Genomic DNA, 26,702 nt, shown 5'->3' with positions numbered 1-26,702 from the left:
AGCTGGAAAGTTCAGGTGAACCACTGCCTACCATCCTGCGGTATTCCTTCCCAGAGCTACTACGCCTGGCCTGATGTTTAACACACTTCACTCATGGAATTTCTTGAGCTGAGGAGGCGTCATCAGATCGGATCTTTTTAACTCCAGTGAACCCACAGCAATGTCCCAACTTCACGCGTCTGTCCTCCCGGAGCATCCTTCACCTTTCTTTTTTGGCACCAACCACATAATTTCCTTGATGAGTTATGGTGGCGCCAAAAGTTATCTTCGAGATGGTCATGGTAACGTTCTCCAACAGAGCTCTGAGCGGTTAAAGCGTGTCTTCATTGCTAACTGTCTGTCGCTCGACGATTAGACTACAAATTCCTGTATATAAAGCCGAGTGGCTTTCATAGGGGGGGGACACATAAGATCGCATAACTTTGTTGTGTAAGCTGCACACCGTCTTGGGATTCATCTGCATGATGAAAAGTGCCACTAAGCCACACGTATGGAAGGACCCGGTTGCGGGGAATCTGGTGGGAGCAATCTAGCTGGACGGCGTGTCATCCGCATCGTTTTCCACGGGCACAGTGTGCTGGGCGTTCGGTGGCTTCCTTCCGCAGACATGCAAAACAAGCACCCCCCCCCCTGCATCCCGAAACAACACCTACGCAAGCAAAACTCACTCCCATCTTTTCAATCGGGGAGAAGATGCGGTTTTGCTCTCCGTTTATCTCAGCGCCCCGGCTACCTTGTCACCTACAACATCACCTCCAGTGAGGACTCTACAAGTGGTGTACACAATGGCATCTGATTGTTGTGGTCGGCAGTGGTACCGATGCCTTGCTGGGAATCGCTTGTCTGTCTTGACGCATTCCCCGGCGGCAACATCATCACATCAACACCACATCAATACCACATCAACACCATATCAACACCACTCTGGCCAAGAATGACTTGTGCCACTGCTCTACCGACACAGATAATCCTGTGGTTCAGGAACTGAAATCTGAAGACATGGGTGGATTGTTGGCGCTTGTTCATCCGGTTCTATGCCAAGATCAACCCGAGGGCCCGGACCGACGACAGAAGGTCTGTGTGGCTATCCCGATTTGGACAGGAGTACTTGCTTGGTTCACTGATCGACGTCCCTCACAGCCGTTTCTCACACAGGTGAGGGTCAGTGCCCTCAAACGAGATTTATGCATAGTGCACTCCCCGCTGGAAACAGAATGCAAATGCTTCATCAGATACGTCCTGGGCGCCTGAAACTGAACATTTTTGCGGCAGTCAGACACAAGGGAGTCTACAGGGGTGTGTCCTTCAAAGGTCAGGTCAGCTCGACAGTTTTCTCTCCGCGCTCTGGCCCCCAATCCTATCTACGACGTCAAGGGTACCCCAGATCCTTTGGGTATGGTTCTGAGGACCAAGTTGGCTCCAGTCGTCGAACACTCTCTTGCCGCCAGCCAGGCGTCTAGCCAGTACTACGAGCGGGGCGATACATCTGATCTCAACCCGATCACCCCTATGTCCCGTGTCCCAGAATACACACCCATCGGGAGAGCAGGCGGCACCTCGCTAATCTGCCACGAGTTCACCACACCCACAAGGGCTGTCTTGGAGCTCGAGCCTGGTTTCCAGTTCATTGAGCCCTTGTACAGTCCCATATCCCAGCTTTTGATCCTCGGCTCTGTCACCAACTGTTGAATGGCGGATCAACCAAGGACGTCTCCCCCAGTCGTGGACATCGGTCCCTGCTTACCTCGTGTCTCAACGTGGTAGGCTCTGCTTGCCAGCCATGCGGGAGATATCTCGTGCCAACATCGTGTTGGCCTGTCAAGTTCTGGCATGTCCGCTGTATCGATTCCAAGTTTAACGCATTGACTGTTCTCTATCAAAGTGGCTGCGATTTCTCGTCATGGTGTGGGAAGACCACAGCCACTAGACGCAGCAAGTGGGCAAGATAACTCTGGGGGGAACCTCAAGTCACGGCGATGTGCAGTGATGCCAAGGGCGCAATACTCTCGCCCAAATTCCTTACATGCAGCCACCCGTGAAGAGATCGTTGTGGAAGGGGTGCTGGCACACAATGCATCACTATCAACCACAGTGCTAGGCGGAGGGCTGGCTGTTGTGCCGAGACAGTTGACGGCTGGTCAGAAGAGCTACACCAACTCAGGTCACTCCCATCTTGCCCTTGACTTCGTTTCAAGATACATCTTTCCTCACGCGAAAATCCCGCTTGTTTCCTCGAAAGATCGACAGAATTGCGCCATTACATGTACCGAAAGAGAGGGACGAAAACGGATACCGCTCTCTGCTTGCCTCAAATCAGTTGGCTCCGATACAAGGAACGTTTCTGTTAGTCATTAAATCAGCCACTCACTCAACATGTTTGTGGGAGGAGGTGAGCAGGTTGCTTTGCTCTTTAACGAGTTATCACGCTTGCTTGGTGGAACCTAATCATGCTTAATATTCCAGGTCAGCTCGGCAGAGTTAAGTGGCCTCTATGGCAGCTGGTCTCGTTATGATGAGGGGAACAAGAGCTCAAGAATGAGTCCGCTGTGAGGGGAACGTGGGAACTGGGCAGCAGGCTATATCGGAGCGCTGCTATACTCCCTTCTGGTCGCCTCTTCAGGCCTCGATAGAGTCGATATCGCTGCTGCCGCCGCCCTCCAAGAACAAGATAGTGTTGCCAACGCATCATGGTATCACCAGTCATGGGTCCCCCCTCTCTTCTCTACTCTTTCACCCCCCTCCTCCCCCCTCACAGGTGCCATCTCGGTCGCCGTCGAGCGGAGTAGCTTTGCCCCCTCACCCACCCCCCTTGCAAGCCGCTTATCGTCTCACGGCAGCCGCTGGACCACGCCACCCTTCGTTCCGGTTTCTTGTTTGTCAAGTCATATAGTTTCTCTGCATGAGCTGGATGTCACATACCGCCATCCCAACGATGTTGCTAGGTGGGGAGCGTCCAGGTTCTCGGTGGAATCCGACTGGGCTACGACGTGAGCTGCTGACCATACCTTGAATAGGCAGAATCTTTCGCGATATTAGAAGTCAGCAAGCCAAGTTGGTACTGATGATGACACCAGCCCCAGCCAGCCTGACGAGCTAGGAGTTGGTGAAGGGCAGGACAAGCTTCAATGGCAGTCCTTCGTCTCGCCTTTCCTAGTCGTCTATATGTTATGCCCAATTTAGACTAAACTATCCATCATATATACCTTCTCCCCTCCTTATCTGAAGACAGCGAGCACAAACAGGAAGGACAAGCCCTCCTCATCTCCACACCACCATCACACCCCCATCTAACCCCCTTCGCGCACACGCCTGCAGCCTTTGGGTCTAGACAAGCATAAGATATGCAATAAGAGGCCTCGTTCGGCAGGACCCAAGCGTGTTTCTCCTTGCTGTTGAAGAAAAACAACCTGATGATCAGTGTTAGCGTAAGGAGAGACATGCATGCATGGCCGCCCATCCATCCGCGCACTGGCTAGAGAGGGCTGGGAAGGTGGCCGTGGTGATGCTGGTTGGTCTCGCTCTGATTTCCCTCCCTCCGCTTCCGAGGATCTTACCGAGAAAGCTAGTCACCATCCAGTACTTTCCTTTCGACCCATCCTCGGCGACGGTCCCAGACCGGAGATGCCCCCATGATTGTCTTGATCTCTCTTGGACCTTCCCCAGGAGGCGGCGATAGCCTTGCGCCGAAGTTGTCTCATTTATTCTCGCGGTTTATCTGGGATCAGAAGATAGTCTCACTTCACCAGCCATGCCACACCACCATCACCGGCTGCGCTAACCGCACGGGGATCCGAGACGTGGTAGGCCACGTTTTTGTGTGCAAAATCTTGGATGGATGGATTGGTTGGGAATGGATGACGGTCATATTGTTACGACAATAACATCAGCAGCGCTCCTTTCTCTCCCTACTTCTTGTCCTCAGTGCCGTTATGCCTTCCACCATCTTTGTCACACCTGATATCTGATATGATGATGATGAACAGCCAAGGGAACGGTAGGAGAGAGAGGGGGGGTATAATTGCTAGATAATGCACACTTGACACAACACAACACACAAATCAGCTACATGGTAGATACAGACACCAAGCCCTGCCTTCCTCTTTCTCGAAAATGGGTGGCCACAAATTTGGTATGGGTCTCGTCAACCAACCACAGCTGTTCTCCCATTAACATATGCCATCAGGCCACGGAGGAAGTTGCAGACCCCCACCGAGAGACCAAAAGCCTTCCCTCCGTTCCCCACTTTGAGGTCTCCCTCCGAAGCAGACCGGTATCCGCCCCCCCTCCCCCCTTCTCTCTCCATTGCCCCTGACCTCTTTCCTCCATCCAACATTCGGCGCAGCTCTAGCGCTGGATTCTCCCTCACCACCTCCTCCCGTCCTATCCGTCCCGGTTGGTTGTCTTCCTGCATAGGCGTTGTATTCTGGTGGTGGTGGTGGTGGTATCCTCGGATTCGTTTGGTGTAGTCTTCTCCCCGCCTGATTGGCCGCAGAAAAAAAAAATTGAATTACAAAGATTGGTAATGACTGAAAGGGGTATTTTGGTTTCCGCTCCCGAAAAGAAAGAATGCTAGTAAAAAGAAAAAGACGAGGCCGCTGATGATGATGATAATGATGATGACTCGAGAAAAAAAAAAAAAAAAAAAAAAAAAAGAGGAAAAAGAAAAAACGCCTTTCGCCTCCCCCTCCCACCCGAACAAAAATACAAGAAAAAGCTGGTCATTCATTCATCAGGGTCTGGCATCGTTGTCGGGGTGTGGTGGTGTACAAAGGTGAGGGTTTTCCGGCAAGTCCAGGAAAAAAGGACATTGGTCGACGGGACTGATGGTTTTTCAACCGTAGCAGAGAGGGCACTGTCCGGGCTGCATGATGTAGCGCTCGTGAGGGCCTCTGGGACACGAGCGTTGGCGGCTCCCGTCGACCGAGGTACGGAAGAAGTGTACCCCCGGGTCCATGCAGCCGGTGTAGATGTAGTAGTTTTTGGTGAAGTCGCACATTTTTTGTGCTCGAGTGAAGTTGTGACCTTGACGACGGTTAGTTTGAGTGGCACGACAGAAGAACCAAACGGGGAGATATATTACCTGGTAGGTGATAGCCAAGTGTTGGCCGATATGTGTTGCTGTGGAGGTCAGGCTGATGTTGTTGAAGGGGATAGTTGATGAGGATGGAAGAAGACGAGGTGGTGACCCGAGTTTATATAAACAAAAAAGGAAAAAAAAAAAAAAAAAAAAAAAGGACCAAGTTGTGGATGGGGGTATACTTGAAATGCAACCGAGACCCAGTATAGATGGACCCCACTCGGGAGAGACGAAAGGGTCAAGACAAGAACAAGGTCAAAAAAAGGCTGAGGCGCGAATCAAGCGGGAGTGGTATGGAGAAAGAAAAAAGCGTTCAACACGCCCCCCAAGATAATGTCTCCACGGGGCCCCTGTCTTGACCGTTGCGGGCGGGAACTGCAAACAAATAACCCGAATAGATATCAGAAACGTCAGTTGGTCCGAGCTGAGTGGCTTTCACAAGAAACAGCTTTGATGAGAGGTGTGGGTGTTCGCCTGGTGTGTGTGGTATGCTTGTGAATTCGCAAGCGCTTGATGAGGAGCCCCGCTAGAAATTATATCCTGGGGTATTGTGTGTAGGTGAAGTGATGGGAAACAACGCGGAAGGATGTGTTTCCATGTTAAGAGCTGATGGAAACAAGGAAGTATAGCTCTGGCTTGGCCCAATGCCTGTCTGTATGCATCTCCATGATACACAGGCAAGAAGAAGCCCTGCTCCGTGCGGGCTCACTCATCCTGTCAACCAACAAGAAGACCGAGAAGAAAGAAGAAAAGGTAGTGGACATGATGGGTCAAAGAGGAACATCCTCCCGGCCTAGGACACTCGGAGCGGCCCTGCCCTGGTCCTGGGTACAAGGTAGTTTGGCCGTCACATGTGGGGCGGGTAGAAAAGAAAACGGTCTGCGCGGCGATGGTGGGTACGGATGCTGAATGGTCCCTATCCATGCAGGTCATCGCACCGATGCGTGGTTTCGTCGAGGTTTTCGAACAGGGGATCGGGAATGGAGGTTCTTTGATGAAAATGGTAAACAAAAGAGGACGGTGCAAGTGCAACTCCGGCTACTGCACAACGGGCAGCGGGCTACCCAACAAACGGGCACCGCGTTGAGTGGAAGTCCCGAAAGGAAAAATCAGCACAACCGTCCGGCTCCTGAGACTGTGCACCTTGATGGACGTCATCCTTCATCTCGTGCCTGGAAGCCCAGCCAGGGCCCGGGGCTCAGGGCCTTCTCCGTCTCGAAGCGACGCGTGCATGCTGCGAGGTAAATCGACCGCTGCTCGCAGAAGCATTCCTGAGTGTGTGCCCTTGCATTCGCGAGCAAGACGACCCCTCGCCTGCGTCTGAGGGGCAGAGCTTGGAGCGCCGGAGCAAGGGGATGTTTTGGTGGGGTGGTGGGGTGACGAGCAGAGCTCAGGGGGTGGACGGACGGGAAGGTGGGATGTGGAGAAGGTGCACGGAAGGTGATGAGAAGCAGGACGACAGCTCTCAGCCGGAGTATGCCCGATCCCATCTTCTTCTTGGGCAGAAGCAGACGTGACTGATGAGAAGGGATTGGAGAGAACAAAGAGCCAGCAGGAGGCTTGTGCGCAGAAGTCATCAAGACCTGGGCGCGAGGGTGTGTGGTGTGCTGCTACGAAAAGCTGGCCCTGGTCCACGCACTGACGATGCCGAGCAAATCCGCGACATCTCCAGAAGCTTTGGACCACTGATGCGCCGCTCCAAGGACGATCCGGTACTTGGTGATATGCGGGCGACCGTATTGGGGCGGTAATCGAGCTCTGGAGGACAGGAGGCAAAGAGGCCATGATAATTCGGAGCTGCTATAGTGTAGCATCAAGCGAGCAGATGACACTTTTTTGTCGTGGGGATGTTCGACTGCGAGATTGGCACCACACCAGGTCCAATATCAGACAAACAGTCCGCATGAATATCCACCATCTTGCCCGAGTTTGCGTTTCTGCGGACCCGAATGCAAGAGCTTGATGTTTAGCTTTCCAGGGATGTCTATGTGCGTTGTACATACACATGGCGGTGTTCGCTGGGTTGGATATTGGGTCACAGGTCGCGAAGAAGGCAGCGATGAGGCACATCGCATTGAGCCGTTAAAAGTACCAGCTCCACATGACTGTCCATCGTTTTTCTTTTGAACGCCATTGGACACACAAAAACTCCATTGAAGGCGGACTTATGGGAGTTAGTTTCGGGACACAAGACAGTGGGACCGCCATTTGCCAGACAGTTTCGAGAAACCGATGGCGAGGTCAAAGCGATGGTGTCAAGAGCGCGCTTCGCGTACCGTAACATCGCCCAGTACACTCATGCACGCAGGCTTCAGGGCGCAAGGTCCATCCAGATCTGGGCTGTCGACAATAAGGATGCTTGAGCTTGACAGCTTGGCTTTCCCTTCCGGGAGATTCGAAACCGCTTTTGGTTTTTTGAGATGAACACCCACAGACGCTTGTGGTAGTATCCAAAGATGCAACGTCGCCCAGCTTGCGAATCAAGTCGACAATATTAAACAGCCCGAGGGAGAACCTTGAACAGAGCTGCTGATTCCGCTTGTGTGTCCGGATTACTTGTTGAAAACTATACAGACTGCTAAGACTGCAGTTGTGGTCCATGATAAGCTTGCATCTAGACCAGTACGGAAGATCTCAGTGAACTGCCGGTGCTCGAGATGCGCTCTGCTCTGAAGCGATGTCTCAGGCTGGCCGTGGGAGGCTGATCCGGGCTGCCCAAAACGGAGATGCGATCTGCCGGCTGAAGATACTTCCCACGGAGCACGTCGTCAAGCTCGCCGAAAGCGCGCTGCGGGGAAAGCTTCCATGCTCTAGCAAGCACGCAAGGTCGGTTGATCTGCGCAGGGGCCACGAGGGAAGCCTCAGTGAGAAGAACCTGTTGATGAAGACGGCACGTTGGTGAATCTGCCTGCTGGTTGTCAACCGATAAGCGCTCTGTTGGCGATTCTTCCGGTTTAACAAAGGTTTTGCCTGTCAATAGCAGGGCCGGTAAGGTGAAAGGGCGCTAATATATGGCCGAGGAGGTTGTCCTGAGGCTATTTCTAGCATATTAGGTCCTTGCCTAGCACTTCTCTCATCAGTTGTCCCATATTTCAGTTGTAGCTGGGACGAACCCCCACGACACGGCACGATGCGAGGATATCTATCATTGTGGACAGGTAGAGACGTGTATCTCGGTGGTTGTCTCTGATACCTACCCAGCCTCAAGATGTGACTGATCAACAGTGAGCGGAGCGTGTCTCGTTTGGGTAGTCGTGGGAAATGGTCAATATGGTCAACAAATTGCTTGCTATCAACCCCGCTTGCCTCGTGCTGCATGGATGGGAATGGGGCATTCCGTCATGCGTTTGCGGGTCCGATTTGGCGAGTATCTTTTTTCGTCACAACGGCGACCGAATGTAACATCAGCGAGCTTCGTCGCTTGGCTAAGCGGTGTCGTCTTCCGCCAAGTCGACAAAGGCCGGACGGACAATGTCTTGAGAGAGTCGAGGCGGAAGGTCTCGACGCTTCACGGTCCAGTTCCCCGGTCTGCCACCCATTCTTCCCAGGGCCCAGGGGAGGGCGCATAAACATCTCGATGGCGGATGCAGCCACAACGTTCCGCGACGATCACAAACGTCGAGCACCTCGTGCGGAATCAGGAAGGTGCGTGGGAGCGTGGGAGCGTGGGAGCGTCGTCGTTATGCGCAACTGGACTCGGATGAGGCTGTTTTGGATTGCGAGGGGGGGTGCCCTGTCTCTTGGTCACTGATCAGCCGGAATGGCAGCCGTTGTGCTGTCCATGATTCGTCGTCGTAGGCAATGGCGGTTGAGACGACGTTGCAGTGGGCCCGAGGGAAGTGCACAGAGCTTCCAATGATGGCCAGCATACGGAATCACACACACGGTGGCACGGCGGACGCGGGCGGCAGGGATACCAAAAAAAGGATGGGATCGAGAAGGCGCTGGGACGCTCAGATGATGGCATGGCGAGGAAGACCTGCAATGCAGCCCGAACACGTTTTCTGCGAGCACTGAGGTGACGACTTGGTTCCTGTTCCTGAAAAAGCCCCTGTTCCTGGACCCCACAACTTGAGCCCCACCATCTGCAGGGAATTCCGCATTCGTCAAAGAGCGAAACACCAGTCATTGCCCCCCATCCTGTTGCCCGCATCACAGGGCAAGGAACGGCCCGAGCTCATCATCTTCATGTCCGCCAGCAGAAGGCAACGACACCTTCATCAACTCATCTCCATACATCTTCCCAAACATCTGTGGCCGCCGCCAAAACACATATTGTTTGTTGTTTGGAGAAGAGCCTGCATCTCTGGCGCTTGGCACTTGACGAAGCCAGCATCAAAACGCTATCCATACCTTACCTACGCTCAGGCATTCTTTGTTCAGTCTTGTCTTCCCCAAGCCCAAGCTACCGTAACGGAACAGATGCATCAATACGATAGACGGTGGGGCGACAGCGCCATAATTCTTGGTTACAACATCCCATCAGGCCGAAATGTTGTTCAAGAAACTTGAGATGAGGTGGTACTTCGTATCAGGTCACCAGACGGGAGATCTCCGGCATTGGGACGGCTCCCCTTTTGCTTCAAAATCTTCCGACCTGGTATCGGAGTAATAACCGTGTCATAATATGCTGATACTATGCGATAATCTCAAGCCTTCACCACCAAAGTCGTCTGATATGCGGTGATGAACCCGTCCAATTATCACCTGCGTCGGGATGCATGTAGCGCTCTGACGGGACGCGGACATTGGGACAGGATGCAACAGCAAATCGCTGCCGAGTGGGCCGTCCAAATCCACCTCGACCGCCGAGCTCGCCGAGTCTAACGCAGTGGCATCTTCGAGACATGCCGGGGTTTCCGGAGCAAGCCGGAGCTGGTCGATCGGCGACCTCGCAACCCGAAACCCATGCCGGACCGGTGATTGAGCAGCCCCCCCCCCCCTCGATGGCAATCCTCGAGCCCAAGGGAAAGTCACAACTGCAAGTCAGTTCTTCTCGTGCATGAAGATGTTCATATGCAGTGCATGTTTCTCTTCTCACAGATGCGCGCAAACCAGGTTCCCTCGATATATTTCTTGGCAATGCTTCCCGCACCCAGCAAGATGCCGGTCGTCCTGTTGTGACAGCGCGCCGCATCCGCTTAGATTTCTCCTCCAAGCCTAGCTTGCTACCAATATAATATCAAACCTCAGGATCCATTGCCACGCCGCTTTGTCAGAACGCCAGTCTCCCTTTTTCCTGCAGCAGACAGGAGTTGAAAGCCCAACATGGCATCGCTCGTCGTGTCCCTTCGCAGTTTCGGCAGCGGACCCCTGCTCGCACATTAAACCTCTTTTGGAGCCAGGAAATGTACGAGATCGCCGACTTGGAGACAAAAATCTCCATCGTTTTTTACGTGGGGTACAATACGACGTTGTCTCCTCTTGGTGGGGGTTCCTGTACTATGTAGGTAGTCTTTGGGCAATTGCATTGACGAGATTCCTTTCCTGATGCACCATTCTCCATCATATCATCCCCACACTCTTCTTGTCATTGCTCCCCCTCCGCTCGAACGAAGGCCCGGTCACCAGTCGACAAGAATTGTGTTTCATGCAGCACAACAAGACGCATTGGCCAAGGTTACTTCGTCCCCCGCCCCAAGAGCGTTTCACCGCCGGCTTGTGATGAGCTCAAGAGAAGGAAGAAAATGGATGGAAGCAAGCCTTCCGGAGATTGATGAGAAAAAAATGCCACGTGCCCAAGGTGTGATTCGTTCCACATTGCCAACCCCATCACCCTAGGAATGCAGCTCGCCGTTTTCTGCTCTCTGTCTCCTCTCTCCGTCGTTTTCCTGTTTCTCTGAAACGGTGGGTTTCACGTGGAGAAATGCCGCGTGGGCTTGGTCCTCCACTTACTCCAAAGAACGTCACTCCCGCGGCTTGGTCGTATTCGGTTTGTTTGCTTCGTGGACGTCGACTTTTTTTTTTTTTTGTTGCGTACACACCTTTGCTCCACTTTGTACGAAATGTAGGTACCTGATCTGGTGATCCTCGGCGGAGGTGGATGGAAAAAGGAATTTTGGCATCACGGAGCTTTCCGTGGGGATTTCTATTTGGCAAGTATAGACGGTCACCCGTGGCAGTCAAGCCGGCGGTTTTTGAGGGGCTAGCGTTGCGAATGTTAACCGAGGTGCCGAAAGGCGGTGATGATTGAGATTCATACGAGTTCTTTTCGTCTGCGTTGCTCATGATATATTCTGAGATGACAAACGGTATCTGTGAGCAGATGTCAGACAGGTAACCAGGGTAGTAGTAGGCTACCAGAACCCCACAAGGCAGACGCGCTGAAAGGGTAATCTACATATGAATACACGTTTCTGAACGTGCATGCATCAGCCGAGGACCCCGTTCTCGGGGGCTGAGAGTCGGTATAGGTAAAGATTGATCATGGGTGAAGGGGTTGGATGAGAAAGTATGTCTTACTACTGGTAGCATGCACACCTGAGATTAGCTATGAGACAAATTGGAGATGATATCCCTCCTTGTCCCCATACATCTGGAGGTTTTTTGCTTCTAATAATATCACTACAGGTACCTATTCAGATGTCACTCCCACCTGATCACGGACGGTTCTTTCTGTTGTTTTGTGAAGTTTGATGTGTAAAAGTCACCTGGGAGGTATTCAAAAGCTCTAGAAAAGTTCAACACTGAAAGTACCTATTTGGAGAGGCTGCAATGCTACTTACTAGTCCATAGCAGAACACGTGGTGGATGTATTCAAGCTTGCCTCCACGATCCGCTCCAAACTGTCCGTCATGTCAGTTAGCCTGTCATCTCGCTTCTCAAATACTCTCTTGGCCACATTGAACCTGTAGCCGACGTCGTTCCATTCAAGATTCCACTCAGTCTCTGGTGTAGTCTCCAAGTACTCGATGAATCTCGCAATGTCGGGCTTGTCCGCCGGTTTATATGTAACCACGCCTTTGAGAGACCTGGTGCTTGATAGGCGCACCGTAGGCTAAGACGGTCTTGAGAATCTTCAGGGAGCAATCCGACCGATGGCGACGTTCAATCACCTGGCTGGGACGCAAGAAAAAGAATGATATCCTTCAACAACCGGGGCTTGGGCCTCGCCACTCATTTGCTTCCAGGCTTGGTCGGGTGAGATGCCAGAGATTCTATCATCAGAGTCGTCGACGAACTCGCTCCATCCCAGTCCGTTTTCGATGCAGATTCTCATTATATCCTTTGCCCTGGCATATGTAGTAGCAAGCAAGAACAAATCCGTATTTTGGACTAGCAAGGTGGAGATCTGCGCCAGTTCCCAACAGAAAAAGCGAACTGATCCGCGCAACGGGATAAAGCCACTGCATGAAGACATGTTCCTGGCTTCCCCCCTCACAAGGTTGATATTTGCGCCGTGCCGAAGGGGAGTTTGTATAAGTGCTGTGCCTGTATCGCCGTTGTTACTCGCAGCTACACACTGGAGGGGAGTAGCCAGCTGAACCTCGAAATATTGAAACTCAAAGCCCTCGCTAGGATCAACCCCTGCTTCGAGTAGCTTAGGTTGCTAGAGCGGTGGAGGCATCACTGTGAGTTTGAATTAGACATAGAAATTGAAGAGGGCTTCCCAAGTATGACTGTCGCCTTGTATCAGCTTCCAGCGACAACAGCCATTCTACCATGTCCATTGTTTTGTGAAACTCGTCTCGGCGTGATAGCAGAGCCATATGGAGTGGCGAAAAGCTGAGCGACAAGCGTTTGTCAAGGATCAAGTTGATATCAACTTGTCCGCTGCGAAGCAATATTTCCAACCCCTCCGGTATCACAAACCTGGAGTGGTTGGCGCGAGTTTGGAATGACGCACGTTGCCAATTCGAATATGCGCCCGCGAAATCCCCGCTGAGAAATTCAAAGAGGTATCAAGCGTGTCTCACCCCGCGTGTTCGCCGTTTGCATCTCTTGAATGGGTCACCCAAAATATCTGCGCATGGACAGTAAAGGAATACCTCTTCAGTGTTGTTGGCTGAAACGATATGAGGTTGTCGTGATAGAGCAGGCAGGCAAGACATAATTTTGCCATGACACGACTCCCCTCTCCAGCACTGAGTGCAAATCTGCTGGCCTTTCCAAGTTTTATCTCTTTGGATACCAGATACTCCTTGACCGTGAAATGCGCCAGCCGTATGTAAGCTCTGCTATCAATCTCCGACGAGGAAGACATCGGTGAGAGTGACACAAGGCTTGAACAAGAAGTGAGTAGACGGTTCCAAATAAATCCCAGTGTTTTAGATGCGAAGGCCTCCATTGGGGTCGATGCAAAGAATGTCCGAGAGCTCGCCGACTGTGAGGTCTCGCTTCGCAAAAGAGAGGCTAGCAGTACCAGTCGAACATTTCTGAGACTTCTTGTTTCCAGTCGTGCCAGTATTCGTTCATACGTGGGGGGAAGATCTTGTGGGAGTGATGACAACACTTCGTCAATCTCCTCGGAACTGGTGCAAATTTCCAAGGCGTCAAGTTGGCATTGTGCCCAGCGGAACCTGTTCAACTATGAGTTAAAGACCGCGCTCAGGATGTCGTATGTCTTGCAACAATACTGACATGCCCGCAGCCTTCGAAGTCAGAATCTCGCGAACTCTTCTTTTGACAATGTCATCCCATTCTTTCATGTCATCTGAGGATTCCATCCTATGGTCAATATACAGACCGATGTCTGCATCGACGTCGACACCTAATAGTCTTGTCCTGGTGGGAACGTCTTGTAGTACAAGTTCAATATCCCTTTCTGGATGGCTGAGTGCGAGAAGATGCACGCCAGAGACTTCTGAAATAGTCTTGATATGCTTCCAAAGGGTCTGCCTCCCCACACATTCATCTAGGGCATCTACTACCACAGATATTTTGGGGAAATGACCGAGGCCCGTAACAACGACTTCGAGCAAGTCGTTTAGAGATGGATCTTTGGCACTGGAAGCAATGGTTTTATCATGGAGGGCTTGGAGCGATCTGAGGCATGCGGGACTTCAAGCCGCCATCTACGCCAATAGCGACCGAAGCATGGCGTGTACGTGTTGCTGCGTCTCGATCTGGAAGTCGAAATAGTAGAAAATGACCGGCGTTGAGGACCCATCTTCTTGGCGAAGGAGGTTTGCGACGATGGCTGAACTGATGATGGTTTTGCCTGCACCCGGGATGCCAGTGAGCCAAAGAAACTCTGCACGCTGCTGCCAATCCTTGAAAACGGGACACTCGAGGAACCACGTCCCAGTTCCCGGCTCCCACTTCGCGAGCGCATTGCGGAGATTGCGCCAGACATCGGGCGCTCTAAGCCATTGAAGTGACTGTCGGCGGAATTCAGTTTGGACACGCTGCTCCAACATGGCAGATTGCGAAGCAACAACACTGTCAATGCCCAGTAATACCGCCCTGTCAGTGTGTGCAACATTGCAAGAATGTCAGTTTGTAAGAGCAAAGCGCGATAACGTACATTATAAGCGAGTGCACCATATAAGCGAGTGCACCACTTTCCACCACCCTACGAATACTATCCTCAATTACACCACATCAGCACAAGGAATTAACTATAATTACATCAGAAACAGCTGAATCTGAGGCATCTGCAGCTTCCTGGCAAGTGCGCGCATTATGGCCAGGCTTGCCGCACACACTACAGCACTGAACCTTCGTACGAGCCCCCTGCATTACTACTATCCGGCTGCGTTTCTTGCACTCCCTCCTTATCCACGGCCTTCTGATCCAATAGATCCTGTGCCTCTTGTATAGTAAGTGACCCTCCAAGCCTTACACGTGTTTTTTTAGCTCTCCGGCGCTTGCTTAGTGCCTCATTGGCCTTACGGAGCGAAGAGACCTCTGCACGAAGGAGAGCCACCTGGTACATTATAGCCGTTATACCCTTAGTAAGCTGGTCTACCGCAGCTAGCATTGAAGTTAGGGAGCTATTTTGATAGTTAGTAATGCGAGTCTTGATGAGCGTTGATTGTGAATTGGCTTCTCGAGGGTTGTGTAGTGTCTGGGAGACCCAAGGTTGTACAGTGCCGGGCCGTAAGTTTGGAGGTGTTAGCGTACGAAGCTTCACATCTAGCTTAGAAAGCACCCTCTCTGGATCGTACGGTATAAGGCCAGCGCCCGCAAAGCCACCCTATATATTCTTCTCTGTTATAGAGACGAAGAAGGCCTCGCGGAAGGCACAGAGGAACTCGAGCTTGCTTATATGGTTAATATGCATACGTATTAAGTCTTCGATCTGGCGACCGTACGCCTGTTTTAGCGGCCCAAAGCAGCCAACATCGAGTGGCTGGAGGAGGTGGGAGGAGTGTGGAGGCATGTAGAGCGTAATAATGTTGTTCTGCTGGCAGTAGCGCTCGAATTCGGTCGAGTGGTGGCTTTCGTGGCCATCGAGGATCAATAACCGGTATTTGCCTTTTGTACGGGACGCTGTATGATAGTCGAAGTGCTTGATCCAATCTAGGCCTACCGGATTGGTAGTCCATCCATTATCGGTGGTTGCGATGCGCCAGGTGGACGGTAAATTGCATTCGGTATACCAGTTAGTAAGGTGGTACTGTGCGGCTAAGATAATGAAGGGAGGGATAGCCCAGCCGAGGGCATTAACTCCCTGGATTACCGTTGCCCATTCGCGGTTGCCAGGCTGGGCCAGTTTTGCCTTGCTAAGGCCGTCCGAGGTCGTAACTACCATACCCGCGAAAATAATACCCATTATAAAACCCAGTCTCGTCGAAGTTGTAGATATCGTCATCTATAATACCGTACTTGGCCTTAGTGTTCCGTATAAGCGCAAACCACTCGGCAATAACCTTTAGATCCTCGCACTTAGCCCTCTGGTAGTCGTATCTACGCGTAAAACGCGTACGGAGCTGTGGCTGGCGTTTGACGAAGTTGTGTGCCCAGAGCTTGCCAACAGGGGGCGCGTTGCGTACGCGTAGCAGTTGGTTGGCCATATCTTCCACACCACGTAATCTTGGTGGAAAAGCTCGCGCACATAGCTCAATGATGTATTGAACAATAGCATCCTCTTCGGATTGAGTAAGCTTCTTCGATTTGGGCGTGGTATCGCGTCGTGCAGGCCGGCCAGCGCGTCGTCGTAAGAGAGTCGTATGGTGGACGTTGTAGATCTTTCCTGCGGCTCGGAGGCTGAGATTTTTATCTTTTCAAGAGCTTCGAGGGCTAAGATCACCCTGGCTTCCTTTAAAGTAGAAGGCATATTGGGTTGTGTAGAAAAAGTCGATGTTGGGTGGAAGGATAGTGCGTCGCTTAAAAAGTGGTGCACTCGCTTATATGGTGCACTCGCTTATAATGTACGTTATAGATGAAAGAAAAACCGACATGGACTGTGACTGTATGGCCAATCCAAGCTGGGTCTTTATTCGCTCCATGTTGTCCAGATGCTTTTCCACATATTTTTGCCGCAGAGGCCACAAGATTCAGTGTTTCGTATCCAGAAGGTCCAGGATAGCCGAGACTTCCTTGAAGCAGGTTGCCACAGGGTTGTCACTTCTCTCCATGATGAGGAGAGTAATGGCGCGCGCATCTTTGTATACGGTGTAAACTCGTAAATCCGTGATGTAGCCTTGAGAGAGAAATCAATTAATCCGACAATCGCGGCTGCAGCTTCCATATTGCCAGAAACTCAAACTTGGATGAAGACGTGTGTTGTTGTTGTTGGGTAGTCCTCGACTTGAACTCTGGAAGGAAGGACCGATATCGCCCCCAATTCGAGGTGGCAGTGTGTTTGGTTGCCTTCCAGGCCTCCACAGGCCAGTCATGCACCTGTCCCACATTACACAATATAGGAGGTTTTAGGTAGGTATGATAAGGTGGGTAGTTTTCTGATTGTTTCCTTGATTACACACATCTTTTGGAGCACATGTGATAGACAGAGTGAAGAATGGTGATATTTAATGACCATGTAAGAAACGACCACCTCGGTCTATCGTTTGGTTCCGAAACGCAACAAGCCAAACACTGCCAGAAAAAGTATGTACATAGAAAAACCTCTCGAACCTTTGAACTCCTTGCCAATCATTTCTCGTGAAACCAGTGGTCGTCAATGCCGCCCAGGCTTATTGCTGTCCAGTCGCCGTCACCTCCACTTTGGGCTTGTCATCTTGCACTTTCAAATTCTTCATGTCTGACGATATCCCTGTGAATGGACACACACCAGCTGTCGGACCATCTTTGCCCTTTTGTCCGCTGGCGGGGCAGGCTGTTGCTGTGTCATCGCTGCCCTCAGAAATAGCATCTTGCTCGTTAAGAACCTTCTTTCCGTGCAGCCAGCCTTCCTTTTCGATTTCGCCAAAGTCCATGCCGTCGGTGAACTCCTCCCCATCATGGACATACCACTTGGTGAACAGGTCGTTCTGAATCCAGATGACCTTGCCAAGGGCTTTGACGATGGCGATCTTGCGTTGGATGTGTAGACGAGGATGGGAGAGGATAGCCTCGGTGAGAACATCTTGGATAACAGCGAGTCCGGCGCCGATGTGAATGTACTCAATGTGTAATGGGTGCGTTCGGCCAATGCCTGTGTGCATCATGCCAACCTTGTCGAGGTACTCCCAGAACTCCATCTGCGCAGGATCTGAACACAACTTCTTAAGATATGCTCTGAGAAACATTTTGCGATGAAGAATCTGGGGGCTGTCCTCGTCTGGCGTGTCGTCCATGGGACCTTCGAAGGCTGTGGATCTTGTCGTAAAAGCCCGGGCGGTGATGTCATACTGCAAAAGTTTCTTGTACACAATGTTGACAACCGCTGGAATGAGGGCCTGGATATATTTGCTGCCGCTCTTCAATGCTTCGATGTCACCTGGTAAAGTCGTTAGTGTTGCTCATGCTGGGATAGCCTGGCATAAGGAAGACACTCACTGACACCAAAGTCAAGAAAAGAATGCAAGTACTTGACACGAGCCTCCAGACTGGTGTAGAGACTCTTGCGGTCAATGTGCTGCATCGGACGATTTCGTGATGCTGGCATCGTGATATGGTTGCGGATGTCTTGTGGAGTGGAAGGAGAGAATGATAGAGGTTCGGAGGGTTGCCGTTTAGGGATAGTCGGTGTAAGTGGAGACAACCGAAATCTGGGGTCGAACAGGGGTGGTTGCAGAGTGGGAGGATGAGGCTCAGAAGACCAAATGATGCTGAGGTCAAGATATCAAAGGGGAAGAGGAGATACTGAGCTTTTCAAGCATTCCATCGAGTCAACTAGTCACGAGTTTGGTGTTGCGTGGTGTGACCATGACGCATGGGCTCAAGGTGGTGTGATGTTGAAGGCCACATCGAACCATTTGGTGTCGGACCTAATTAACGACACCTGATTGGTCACACTGGGGCCATTTACACCACAAATGGAAAGAGCCCCAGTGTCAACAGGCGCTCTCTCGCCCTGGGAATGAATACATAGATAGTGTGCGATCTCTTATGGGATTTCAGTTTTCCCGCTGTAGACCGACAGCAATTGGTACCTTCCATCGGCCAGATACAGTAGGGAGCGATACATTTTCAGCACGCCACGGTCCACAACCTCAACATCAACTTGTTTGCCTCACATCAACTAGGTACATCAACCAGAGACTCAGCTTGTCGATTATGACTAACAAGCCCGAAGTCACGCTGGACAATTTGCACTGGGTTCATACACCGCTGGAAAGATGATGACAGAATGGGATCTGAGTTGCACTTCTGATTTCGACCTCAACCTCACGAGCAAGACGAATCTGGCATAGATAGCGACTCTCTTGACCCTTGCATGGTATTCCGAGGGTTTATGTGCAATGCGGAAACGCTGAAAGACGGTGCACCTCGACCGGTGCTAACGAGTAAGATCTTTCTCCTCTGACCAAGTCGCCCGCAGTGGGCTACAGGAGCCCCAAGTCAAATTCCAACGCACGGAACTCTGAGCATATCGAGGGAGGCCAAGAGCCGCGGTGGTCTTATGATGTTAAGGATAAAATTTTCCTGCTCCTCGGTCCAGTGTGTTGTCTACCTGGTATTCCAAGTGGTCGATTTTCACTTATCAAGCGGCAATATTCCTTGAGATACAAGACGGACTTCAACATAACTACAGGGAATGGCTACAGTATCGAGGGCTAGCTAGAAAATGACCCGAAGCTATAGTTACACTATCTTGGAATTGGTCTCACCTTTCCGCAGGGAATTGCTCAGTCACGCTGTGTTCAGGAGCATATTCAAGCATATCTTATGTGTTGGCAACAGGCCCTTGCAGCACTGGCATTGATTTTAGACAAGCGTGATGCCAACAACTGAGTTGATAGCAACATCCACCCCAACTTTGATTGTGCTGTTAGTGGTAAGCCATCTTTTGGCGAGGACATTCGTAAGGGCAGCCCCTTCAAGCGTTAACTGGCTACGCAGCTCATAGAGAACAAAACAAGCTATCCCAGTAACCGTCGCCATGTTGAAATGCTGTGTGGACTTAGGGTGTTGGTCGGAACGTTCGTCTGGGACTGAAACTACGATATCCGCGTCAAAGGAATTAGACTGCGTCTTTCAAGACTTGACATATCCGGTCTTAAAAACCGTGAGTTAAGCGCGATTCGCCATCCACGCCCCTGATGAATGAGTATTATCACGCTTTCACAGAGTGACCACTGTACCTTGGTTGGCAATTCCTCTGGGAGTCGGCCTTGTGAAGGTGAAGCTGAAACCAACCAAATCCATGCAACCAGCCTCATAACTGAACCCCATCTCGTTTGAAGCTGCTTTCAATCAAAATCTACCATTGTCTCGCTCTGCAAAAAAGAGTGAAACTGTCCCAATATTTCCAGTCGGACGCAAAAGAATATTCAAATCCGCATTTATGATGTCACCGGCGGATGGTCAGCATACGAGCCCTGGTTGATTGGAGACTTGCTGTTGAAGTGGCCTATCTGCATCATTCGCCTAGTTATGCCTCCAATAAGGTCAGGCAGCGGTCATTCTGCAGCGCGTCTGACGTTGAAGGGCATTGAGGACGTGAGGTCACCAACAAGACGAGGTCAGGACATCGGCCTGGGGGTTGGGATCGAAACGATAGCTCTGGACTAGGTTGCCGTCATGCCGCGGATTGTGTTGGATTGAAATGCATGCTGGCGTCAGGAGGTTGATATTGAGTGGCAAAAGCCGGCTGAAAAAAGGTGGGTGAGGCTGTCCTTGATTGGCACATGTCCCAGTATCAAGAGTGGGATGAAAAAGGAAAAGGGCACATGAGAAAATTTATTTTGGCTGTTGCTCTGCAGTTCCGTCACGGTCATCATTGGCTGCCTGCAACTATATGCCTCATGGTGGTCTGCCGTCGACCTTGGCACTTGTGGTTGGGGATCTTGACCAGCCTCTATTCAGGACCCTTATTGCCATGGATCCCTATGGGGTTAGGGTAGATCGACATGGCCCGCCATATTCACGATGAACAGTGGGGGCATTTTGGGGGTTCTTTGGTGGTGGGACAAACTCTTGACTCGACGACGGGATCGAGGCCACGGGTGCGACTCTTGTTGAACGTAACAAATGGCATCGAGTAAAAGAAAAACGGGGACCGCGGTAGAAAAAGAGACGGGTTGCACTCGTCTGCAACTGCTGCCGAGCAAAGTATTTGGAGCACAAAAAGACAAATCACAATTAGATATTCGGCGGCTCCCATTTGTCGGGCGCTCGTCGTTGTACGAGGAGGTATTATGCAGCGCGGGGCAGGGAGCCAATCGGCTGGCAGCGATAAGCTTACTTCTCGGCGGCGGCTCCTGTGGGTGGGATCATGCGAGGGGAAAGCTCCAGGGAAGCTTGCTCCCCTATGCCCCTCGTTTGTCCTGATGGTGGTCCTATCTCGGGAACTCAGCCCCAGATATTGGAATGCGACCGCGTCCAGTCCCAAATGGGTGTTTGAATGCGTTTCTTGGGCGTCTTTGTCAGATAGATTATCACGGCTCTCACCCCGCGATCACCCGTGAACCACCTGCCACCCCCAGATAACCGGCCTGGGCTCTTACCTTATCTCGTCGCGAGCCAGCGCCGCCGCGTTTGATTGCGCCGCTGTCCGTTATCGGGTGCTGAAGCTTTAACCCCACGATCCCCGCCATCGCCACTGACAGACAAACCCTCCTTCATATGAAACCTCCCTTCTGCAGTCTCTATTAAAATCCCCAAACCTCCCCAGGGAACACCGTTGCGCCCTGTCCTTTCAGACTCTTCCAGATTTCTGAAGTTTGAGCTCAGTCCTCCCACCGTGCCCTCACATAATCCGCAATCATGGTATGTGACCCCGCCAACACCAACACTCCGGCCTGCTTGGCGTACAGCCCTTCGGGCCCTGCCATCTTCAGGTTTCCGCAGATTCCCATGTGCGCGTACAATGCCGCCGATGGCATTCTTGCGTCGCTGTTTGGAGAGCCGAGCTAACCACCATGTTCGACGACGACTGCAGGCGACTACCGAGTCCTTCCTCTCCAATGCCCAGAACGTGAGCAAGACCCGACTCTGACTTTTGGCGCCGGCCAAGCCGCCGCTATTTCTGCGACTCGTGCTGACTGATTGGCGTGCAGCTCCAGAAGTTCCTGACTCTGGACCAAAGGGGGAAGATCATGGCCGAGTACATCTGGTGAGTCCCCCACGCGGCCCCCCCCCCCGAGTATCCCGCTCATCCCTGCACCTGGAACCGCAGCCAATGAGGGCCAATGAGGGGAAAACGGCTGTTAACAGAATGTGTCTAGGATTGATGCTGAAGGTGGTACCCGTTCCAAGTCGAGAGTAAGCAAAGAGTCCGAAACCGAAAGCCCAAATCCGACGCATACTTACCAGTCTCCTGCAAACAGACACTCGACGAGAAGGAGGGCGGCTACACTCCGGATGATCTTCCCATCTGGAACTTCGATGGTTCCTCCACCGGCCAGGCCCCCGGCGACAACTCGGACGTTTACCTGAAGCCCGTAGCGGTTTTTCCCGATCCGTTCCGTCTCGGCAACAACATTCTCGTCCTTTCCGAGTGCATCGACAACGATGGCAACCCCAACAAGTACAACTTCCGTCATGAGACCGCCAAGCTGATGGAGGCTCACGCCGCTCACGAGCCCTGGTTCGGCCTTGAGCAAGAATACACTCTCCTCGACCTCAACGACCGTCCCTATGGCTGGTATGTGCTTCCACCCACGTGTGTTTTGGAACGATGTGAGACAGATGCTGATTGGATCCCAGGCCCAAGAACGGTTTCCCCGCCCCTCAGGGTCCTTACTACTGTGGTGTGGGTGCCGGCAAGGTTGTGCAGCGTGACATCGTCGAGGCTCACTACCGTGCCTGTCTGTACGCCGGCGTGAAGATCTCTGGTACCAATGCCGAGGTGATGCGTAGGTTTTCCTGTGATTCAGTGTAAGGTTGGACCCGAGGTTGCTAACATGCACAATAGCCGCCCAGTGGGAGTTCCAAGTCGGCCCCTGCCTTGGTATCGAGATGGGTGACCACCTCTGGCTTGCCAGATTCCTTCTGCACCGCATTGCCGAGGAGTTCGGCGCCAAGGTCTCCGTCCACCCCAAGCCTATTCCTGGCGACTGGAACGGTGCTGGTCTCCACTCCAACTTCTCTACCAAGGAGATGCGTCAAGAGGTACGATGATTGTTGGGACATAGTGGTTCTCACTCGTGAGCATATACTGACGACTTTGGTTACAGGGCGGCATGAAGTACATCGAGGCTGCTATCGAGAAGCTCGGCAAGAGGCACCAAGAGCATATCGCCGTCTACGGCGAGGACAACGAGAAGCGTCTCACCGGCAGACACGAGACTGGTGCTATCGATCAGTTCTCGTATGGTGTTGCCAACCGTGGCTGCTCTATCCGCATTCCAAGAGAATGCGCCGCTAAGGGCTACGGCTACTTCGAGGATCGTCGCCCAGCCTCCAACGCTGACCCTTACCAGATTACTGGCATCATCATGGAGACGTATGTTCCCCCTACTCCGCTCCGAGTGAACGACACAGGCTAACTTGTCACAGTTGCTTCGGTGCTGTATAAACGCTGCATATCAACCTATCAACGATACCATTTCGATTTGACTGCCCACTTCACTGTACAGGAGGGATATTATTATTGGCGTTCGGGATATCAAGCTGAGGCTTTTCATTTGATCTTGCAGTCTTTTCGTTGTGGTTGAAGGTAGAATGACTAGGTAGTATGACAATTTAGCGATGAACAACCTTTCGTGTCCCTGCTCTTCGTGTATAAGTCGGTGATATATTTCCTTTTACGGACGGTATCCATCCCTTGATGTCAACATGGACCAGGGCTGTCAATGGAAGCTTGGCACCTTGAGTGCCGGCATGAGTCACCGGGGATTATCCATATAAGCTTTTTTTCTAGATTCTTAATTGTATGTTCCGGATTTTCATCTTTTCAAACTCGATTACCAAATCAACATCAACAACAAAATGTCTAGTCCACCAAAGGTTCTGGTCACTGGCTCGTCCGGCCATCTGGGCAAAGCGCTCATGCTTACCCTGTCACACTACGGGTTCACTCCGATTGGCATTGGTGATTCCACTCTTCCCTTTTGATCCACTCCTTATTTTTAGAAGTTGATACTGATTGTAAAACAGACATCAAGCCCAGCCCGCTCACCACCCACGTCGGCACCATCGCCGACCCGGACTTTGTCTCGTCCGTTTTCACGACGCTCCATCCTGACCTAGAATATGTAATCCACACTGCCACGTTGCACAAACCGCACATTTGCTCGCACACAAAGGCGGACTTCATCGCCACAAACATCACGGGGACGTTGAATCTGCTTGAAGCGAGCGTTGCGAGGCAAGGGGGGGTCAAGACTTTTGTTTTTGTCTCCACCACCTCTGCCTTTGGGGGCAGTCTGACGGCTAGACCTGGCTTACCGGCCGTGTGGATTGATGAGGGGGTGGTTCCCAAACCGAAGAACGTCTATGGGGTTACCAAGATAAGTGCGGAGGATGTGTGCGAGTTGGTTAACAAGGAGAGCGGGCTGCCGGTTGTGGTGTTGAGGACGAGTAGATTCTTTCCCGAGGGGGATGATGACGAGGAGAGGAGGGGGAGTATGGGGGATGATAATTTGAAAGTGTTGGAGTTGGGCTATAGGAGGGTAGATATCGCTGATGTAGTGGGGGCTTGCGTGAAGGCGATGGAAAAGGGACCGGGGTTGAAAGGGAAGTGGGGAAAGTACATCATTTCTGCGCCGACGGTGTTCAAAAGGGAGGAACTAGTGTTGAAGGGGTTAGATAGGGACGCTGGGGAAGAGTATTGCAAGGCGGTGGAGGGGGTGAGGGAGGTTTTTGAAGGGAAGGGGTGGAAGTTTTTGAAGAGGGTGGATAGGGTTTATGATAGTGATTTGGCGAGGCGGGAGCTGGGGTGGGAGGCCGTGTATACATTTGAGAGGGCAGTAAAGAAGGTGAAGGAGGGAAAGGACTGGAGGAGTGAGTTGACGGGGAGGGTGGGGAAGTTGGGGTATCATGATGTAAGTACGGGAGTGTATACTATCAGAGAGGAGACACAGCAACTACCGTGAACAGATGTTCTGGTTATATTCACATAGATATATCTCTTTGGATGGAAATTCCATTGCAACTGTATGCAAAGCCCTTTGAATCCAGATAACTCTCCCGAAAACGCCCCTGAAGCAGCGCAATCATGTAGTAGAAGAAGAAAGAAAATCATCCTCGGTAAAGTCATCGATTGGTCCTGCTGTGTAAGGCGCGTCTCCCTTCCAATCATTGCACAGTAGCTGGTGGGTCCAGTATTCATCGTCCTTGTACATGTCCAGACTCTTCCAGTTGGCATGCTTGGAACCTTCACGGGCAAGCTCTTGCTGCACAAAGGCCATGTACTCAATCTGGTCGCTGGTCATGTTGTGGTTTCCTGTCTTCAGCTCATTCTCCGGTATGGTGAAAGGGAATGACCCGGAGCAGGCGTAGTGAAAGCATGAGAGCAGAGATTTGGAGGCGTGAATGTAACCTCTTGTCAGTTGTCCCCCACGATTGCCCATCTTGAGGCCCTTCCACGTTGTCATGGCAATCATGTCTTTGATGATCCAACCGGTGTTAGACATCATCACGAAAAGCGTGAGGTAAATCTCCAGCCAGTTGGAGCGCTTCTTCTCGTCAATCTTTGCCTTGAGCCGCTTGAGAAGCTCTTCTCTCATCGGCGCTAGCAGATCTGCAATTACCAAGTTGTCGAGCTGCGTATCCATGATTGGTGTTACGGGGATGAAGCCGTCGTAAGGATGGCCGGCCTCGGCGGTGGGGTGAGCCCCGATTTCCTCACCACCCTCGAAGACACGCCAGTGACTTTCAATGAACCGTGCGGCAACCCAGGTGTCGAGGGCAAGAGATACCAGTTTGCTCTGTACCTCTGGTTAGTTAGGCCTCCCCCAGCAGTCACAATTTAGCTTACCTGACCAAAAGCTGAGAATCTCAAAGCAGACTCAAACGTCTTGCGAGTTATCGGGCTGGCATCACCGAGTAGGGTGTCAATGTAGACGGAGCGAGCATTGCGAAGAAACTCGACAACACTGGCTTTGGCGGCATCCATGTCGCTGATGAAGTAGGGCGGCATCTCCATAGAACGCAGTAGCCCGGTCTTCTTGTCAGTCCAGAAGTACGCAGTGCGGTCTCCTGGTCCAGGCTTGAATCTGGACACCCGGAGACGCAGTGCATTGTCCATTCCCTCCCCGAAACCTTGAGTAAGTTTGAACACTCGAGTGGTGTTGTCAAAAGTGTGCCATTCCAGCTGGGCCTGTTTCTGAGGAAGCCAGGTATCGAGTTCTGAATATTTTGTCGGACCCTTTCGGTGCAGAGGAAGGCCAAGGATCTCGATTCTGACACAGGGCTGAACCTTGAAAGGGCCTCCATTCTGCATCCTCTTGAGGTCATTCAAGTACAAATTTAGGCATCTTGCGCATGGTGTGTATTGCAGTTCCATTTGGACACACTTGATACCGAAGTTAGCAAGTTGCACGGGAAAATGGGCACTGGTCGGAAGAACTCACCTTGAGCTTTTGTTTCCTACACTTTTCGCAGGCACCATGCTGCCGGTTGTATCGAGTGTTCTGTTTCTCTTCCTCGCTTGCTTCCTTGCGCACCGTTTGATGCTTCCCCCAGACCTCCACGACTGACTGCAGTTTACCACTTGCGTCTTTCTTCTTCGATATCACGGAAGCCTAAAGGAAAAGTAAGTTACGATACATCGATGTTATTTGAGAAGGTTGGGTCGTACTTCATTCTCCAGCAGCACGTTCTTTCTTTTGGTCACAGAACGTGGCTTTCTCTCTGTGGTCGGAGGTCTCCCATTGTGAGGACGGGCTGCCTTTGGGATCCTCTTTGTGGGCCTGGCAGGATCGTACTGAAGAAACTGAACTTGCTGGGTGGGTGTGGTCGTAGGACTCCCAACGGGTGACAGTGTCTTGGAGGCGACAGTCTTGGGCGATTCTGATAAGGGGTTGGACGTCACTGTCTTCGGGGATATAGACAGAGTCTGGGATGAGAAACCTAATGTGTCGGGGCTCGATAGTTGGGTAACTGGTTGGACTTGCGGCAGTGGGGAAGACCGAATATGACCAAGCCCAGGTTCCTTAGCGAAAGATTCCAAAGGGGCCTCCAAGTCGAG

At 51.8% G+C, this 26,702-nt stretch overlaps 5 protein-coding genes across 5 annotated transcripts; 2 read left to right on the top strand and 3 right to left on the bottom strand.

The window, feature by feature from the left end:
• Positions 1-4,831: 4,831 nt before the first annotated feature.
• QC764_118110 (uncharacterized protein) lies at positions 4,832-4,996 on the bottom strand (the record flags this gene model as incomplete). The annotated part of the gene is made up of 1 exon (XM_062943081.1): positions 4,832-4,996. The coding sequence occupies one exon, from the start codon at positions 4,994-4,996 to the stop codon at positions 4,832-4,834; it is 165 nt and encodes a 54-aa protein (XP_062806144.1).
• Positions 4,997-16,853: 11,857 nt separating this feature from the next.
• QC764_118090 (uncharacterized protein) lies at positions 16,854-18,349 on the bottom strand. The gene is made up of 2 exons (XM_062943080.1): positions 17,963-18,349; positions 16,854-17,903 (listed from the first exon to the last, which is right to left on the bottom strand). The coding sequence occupies exons 1-2, from the start codon at positions 18,069-18,071 to the stop codon at positions 17,158-17,160; spliced, it is 855 nt and encodes a 284-aa protein (XP_062806143.1). The 5' UTR covers positions 18,072-18,349; the 3' UTR covers positions 16,854-17,157.
• Positions 18,350-20,116: 1,767 nt separating this feature from the next.
• GLN1_1 (glutamate--ammonia ligase) lies at positions 20,117-23,281 on the top strand. The gene is made up of 9 exons (XM_062940068.1): positions 20,117-21,337; positions 21,510-21,545; positions 21,628-21,683; positions 21,796-21,832; positions 21,898-22,214; positions 22,277-22,425; positions 22,485-22,681; positions 22,747-23,015; positions 23,069-23,281. The coding sequence occupies exons 1-9, from the start codon at positions 21,335-21,337 to the stop codon at positions 23,085-23,087; spliced, it is 1,083 nt and encodes a 360-aa protein (XP_062806142.1). The 5' UTR covers positions 20,117-21,334; the 3' UTR covers positions 23,088-23,281.
• Positions 23,282-23,500: 219 nt separating this feature from the next.
• On the top strand, positions 23,501-24,606 carry QC764_118070 (uncharacterized protein; the record flags this gene model as incomplete). Its single annotated transcript, XM_062943079.1, has 2 exons — positions 23,501-23,603; positions 23,669-24,606. The coding sequence occupies 2 exons, from the start codon at positions 23,501-23,503 to the stop codon at positions 24,604-24,606; spliced, it is 1,041 nt and encodes a 346-aa protein (XP_062806141.1).
• QC764_118060 (uncharacterized protein) lies at positions 24,600-26,018 on the bottom strand (the record flags this gene model as incomplete). The annotated part of the gene is made up of 2 exons (XM_062943078.1): positions 24,600-25,440; positions 25,491-26,018. The coding sequence occupies 2 exons, from the start codon at positions 26,016-26,018 to the stop codon at positions 24,727-24,729; spliced, it is 1,242 nt and encodes a 413-aa protein (XP_062806140.1). The 3' UTR covers positions 24,600-24,726.
• Positions 26,019-26,702: the final 684 nt, after the last annotated feature.

Source organism: Podospora pseudoanserina, chromosome 1 (assembly GCF_035222485.1).
Source record: "Podospora pseudoanserina strain CBS 124.78 chromosome 1, whole genome shotgun sequence".
Lineage (NCBI taxonomy): Eukaryota > Fungi > Ascomycota > Sordariomycetes > Sordariales > Podosporaceae > Podospora > Podospora pseudoanserina.
The sequence above is the reverse complement of the archived record's forward strand: the minus strand, read 5'-3'. Positions and strand labels throughout refer to the sequence as shown.

Coding starts and splice junctions, on each gene's coding strand:
- QC764_118090 (XM_062943080.1), bottom strand. CDS start 18,071: ATGCCAGCATCACGAAATCGTCCGATGCAGCACATTGACCGCAAGAGT. Junction 17,904..17,962: donor TTTTCTTGACTTTGGTGTCA/GTGAGTGTCTTC, acceptor CGACTTTACCAG/GTGACATCGAAGCATTGAAG.
- GLN1_1 (XM_062940068.1), top strand. Junction 21,684..21,795: donor ATCATGGCCGAGTACATCTG/GTGAGTCCCCCA, acceptor GAATGTGTCTAG/GATTGATGCTGAAGGTGGTA. Junction 22,215..22,276: donor AACGACCGTCCCTATGGCTG/GTATGTGCTTCC, acceptor ATTGGATCCCAG/GCCCAAGAACGGTTTCCCCG.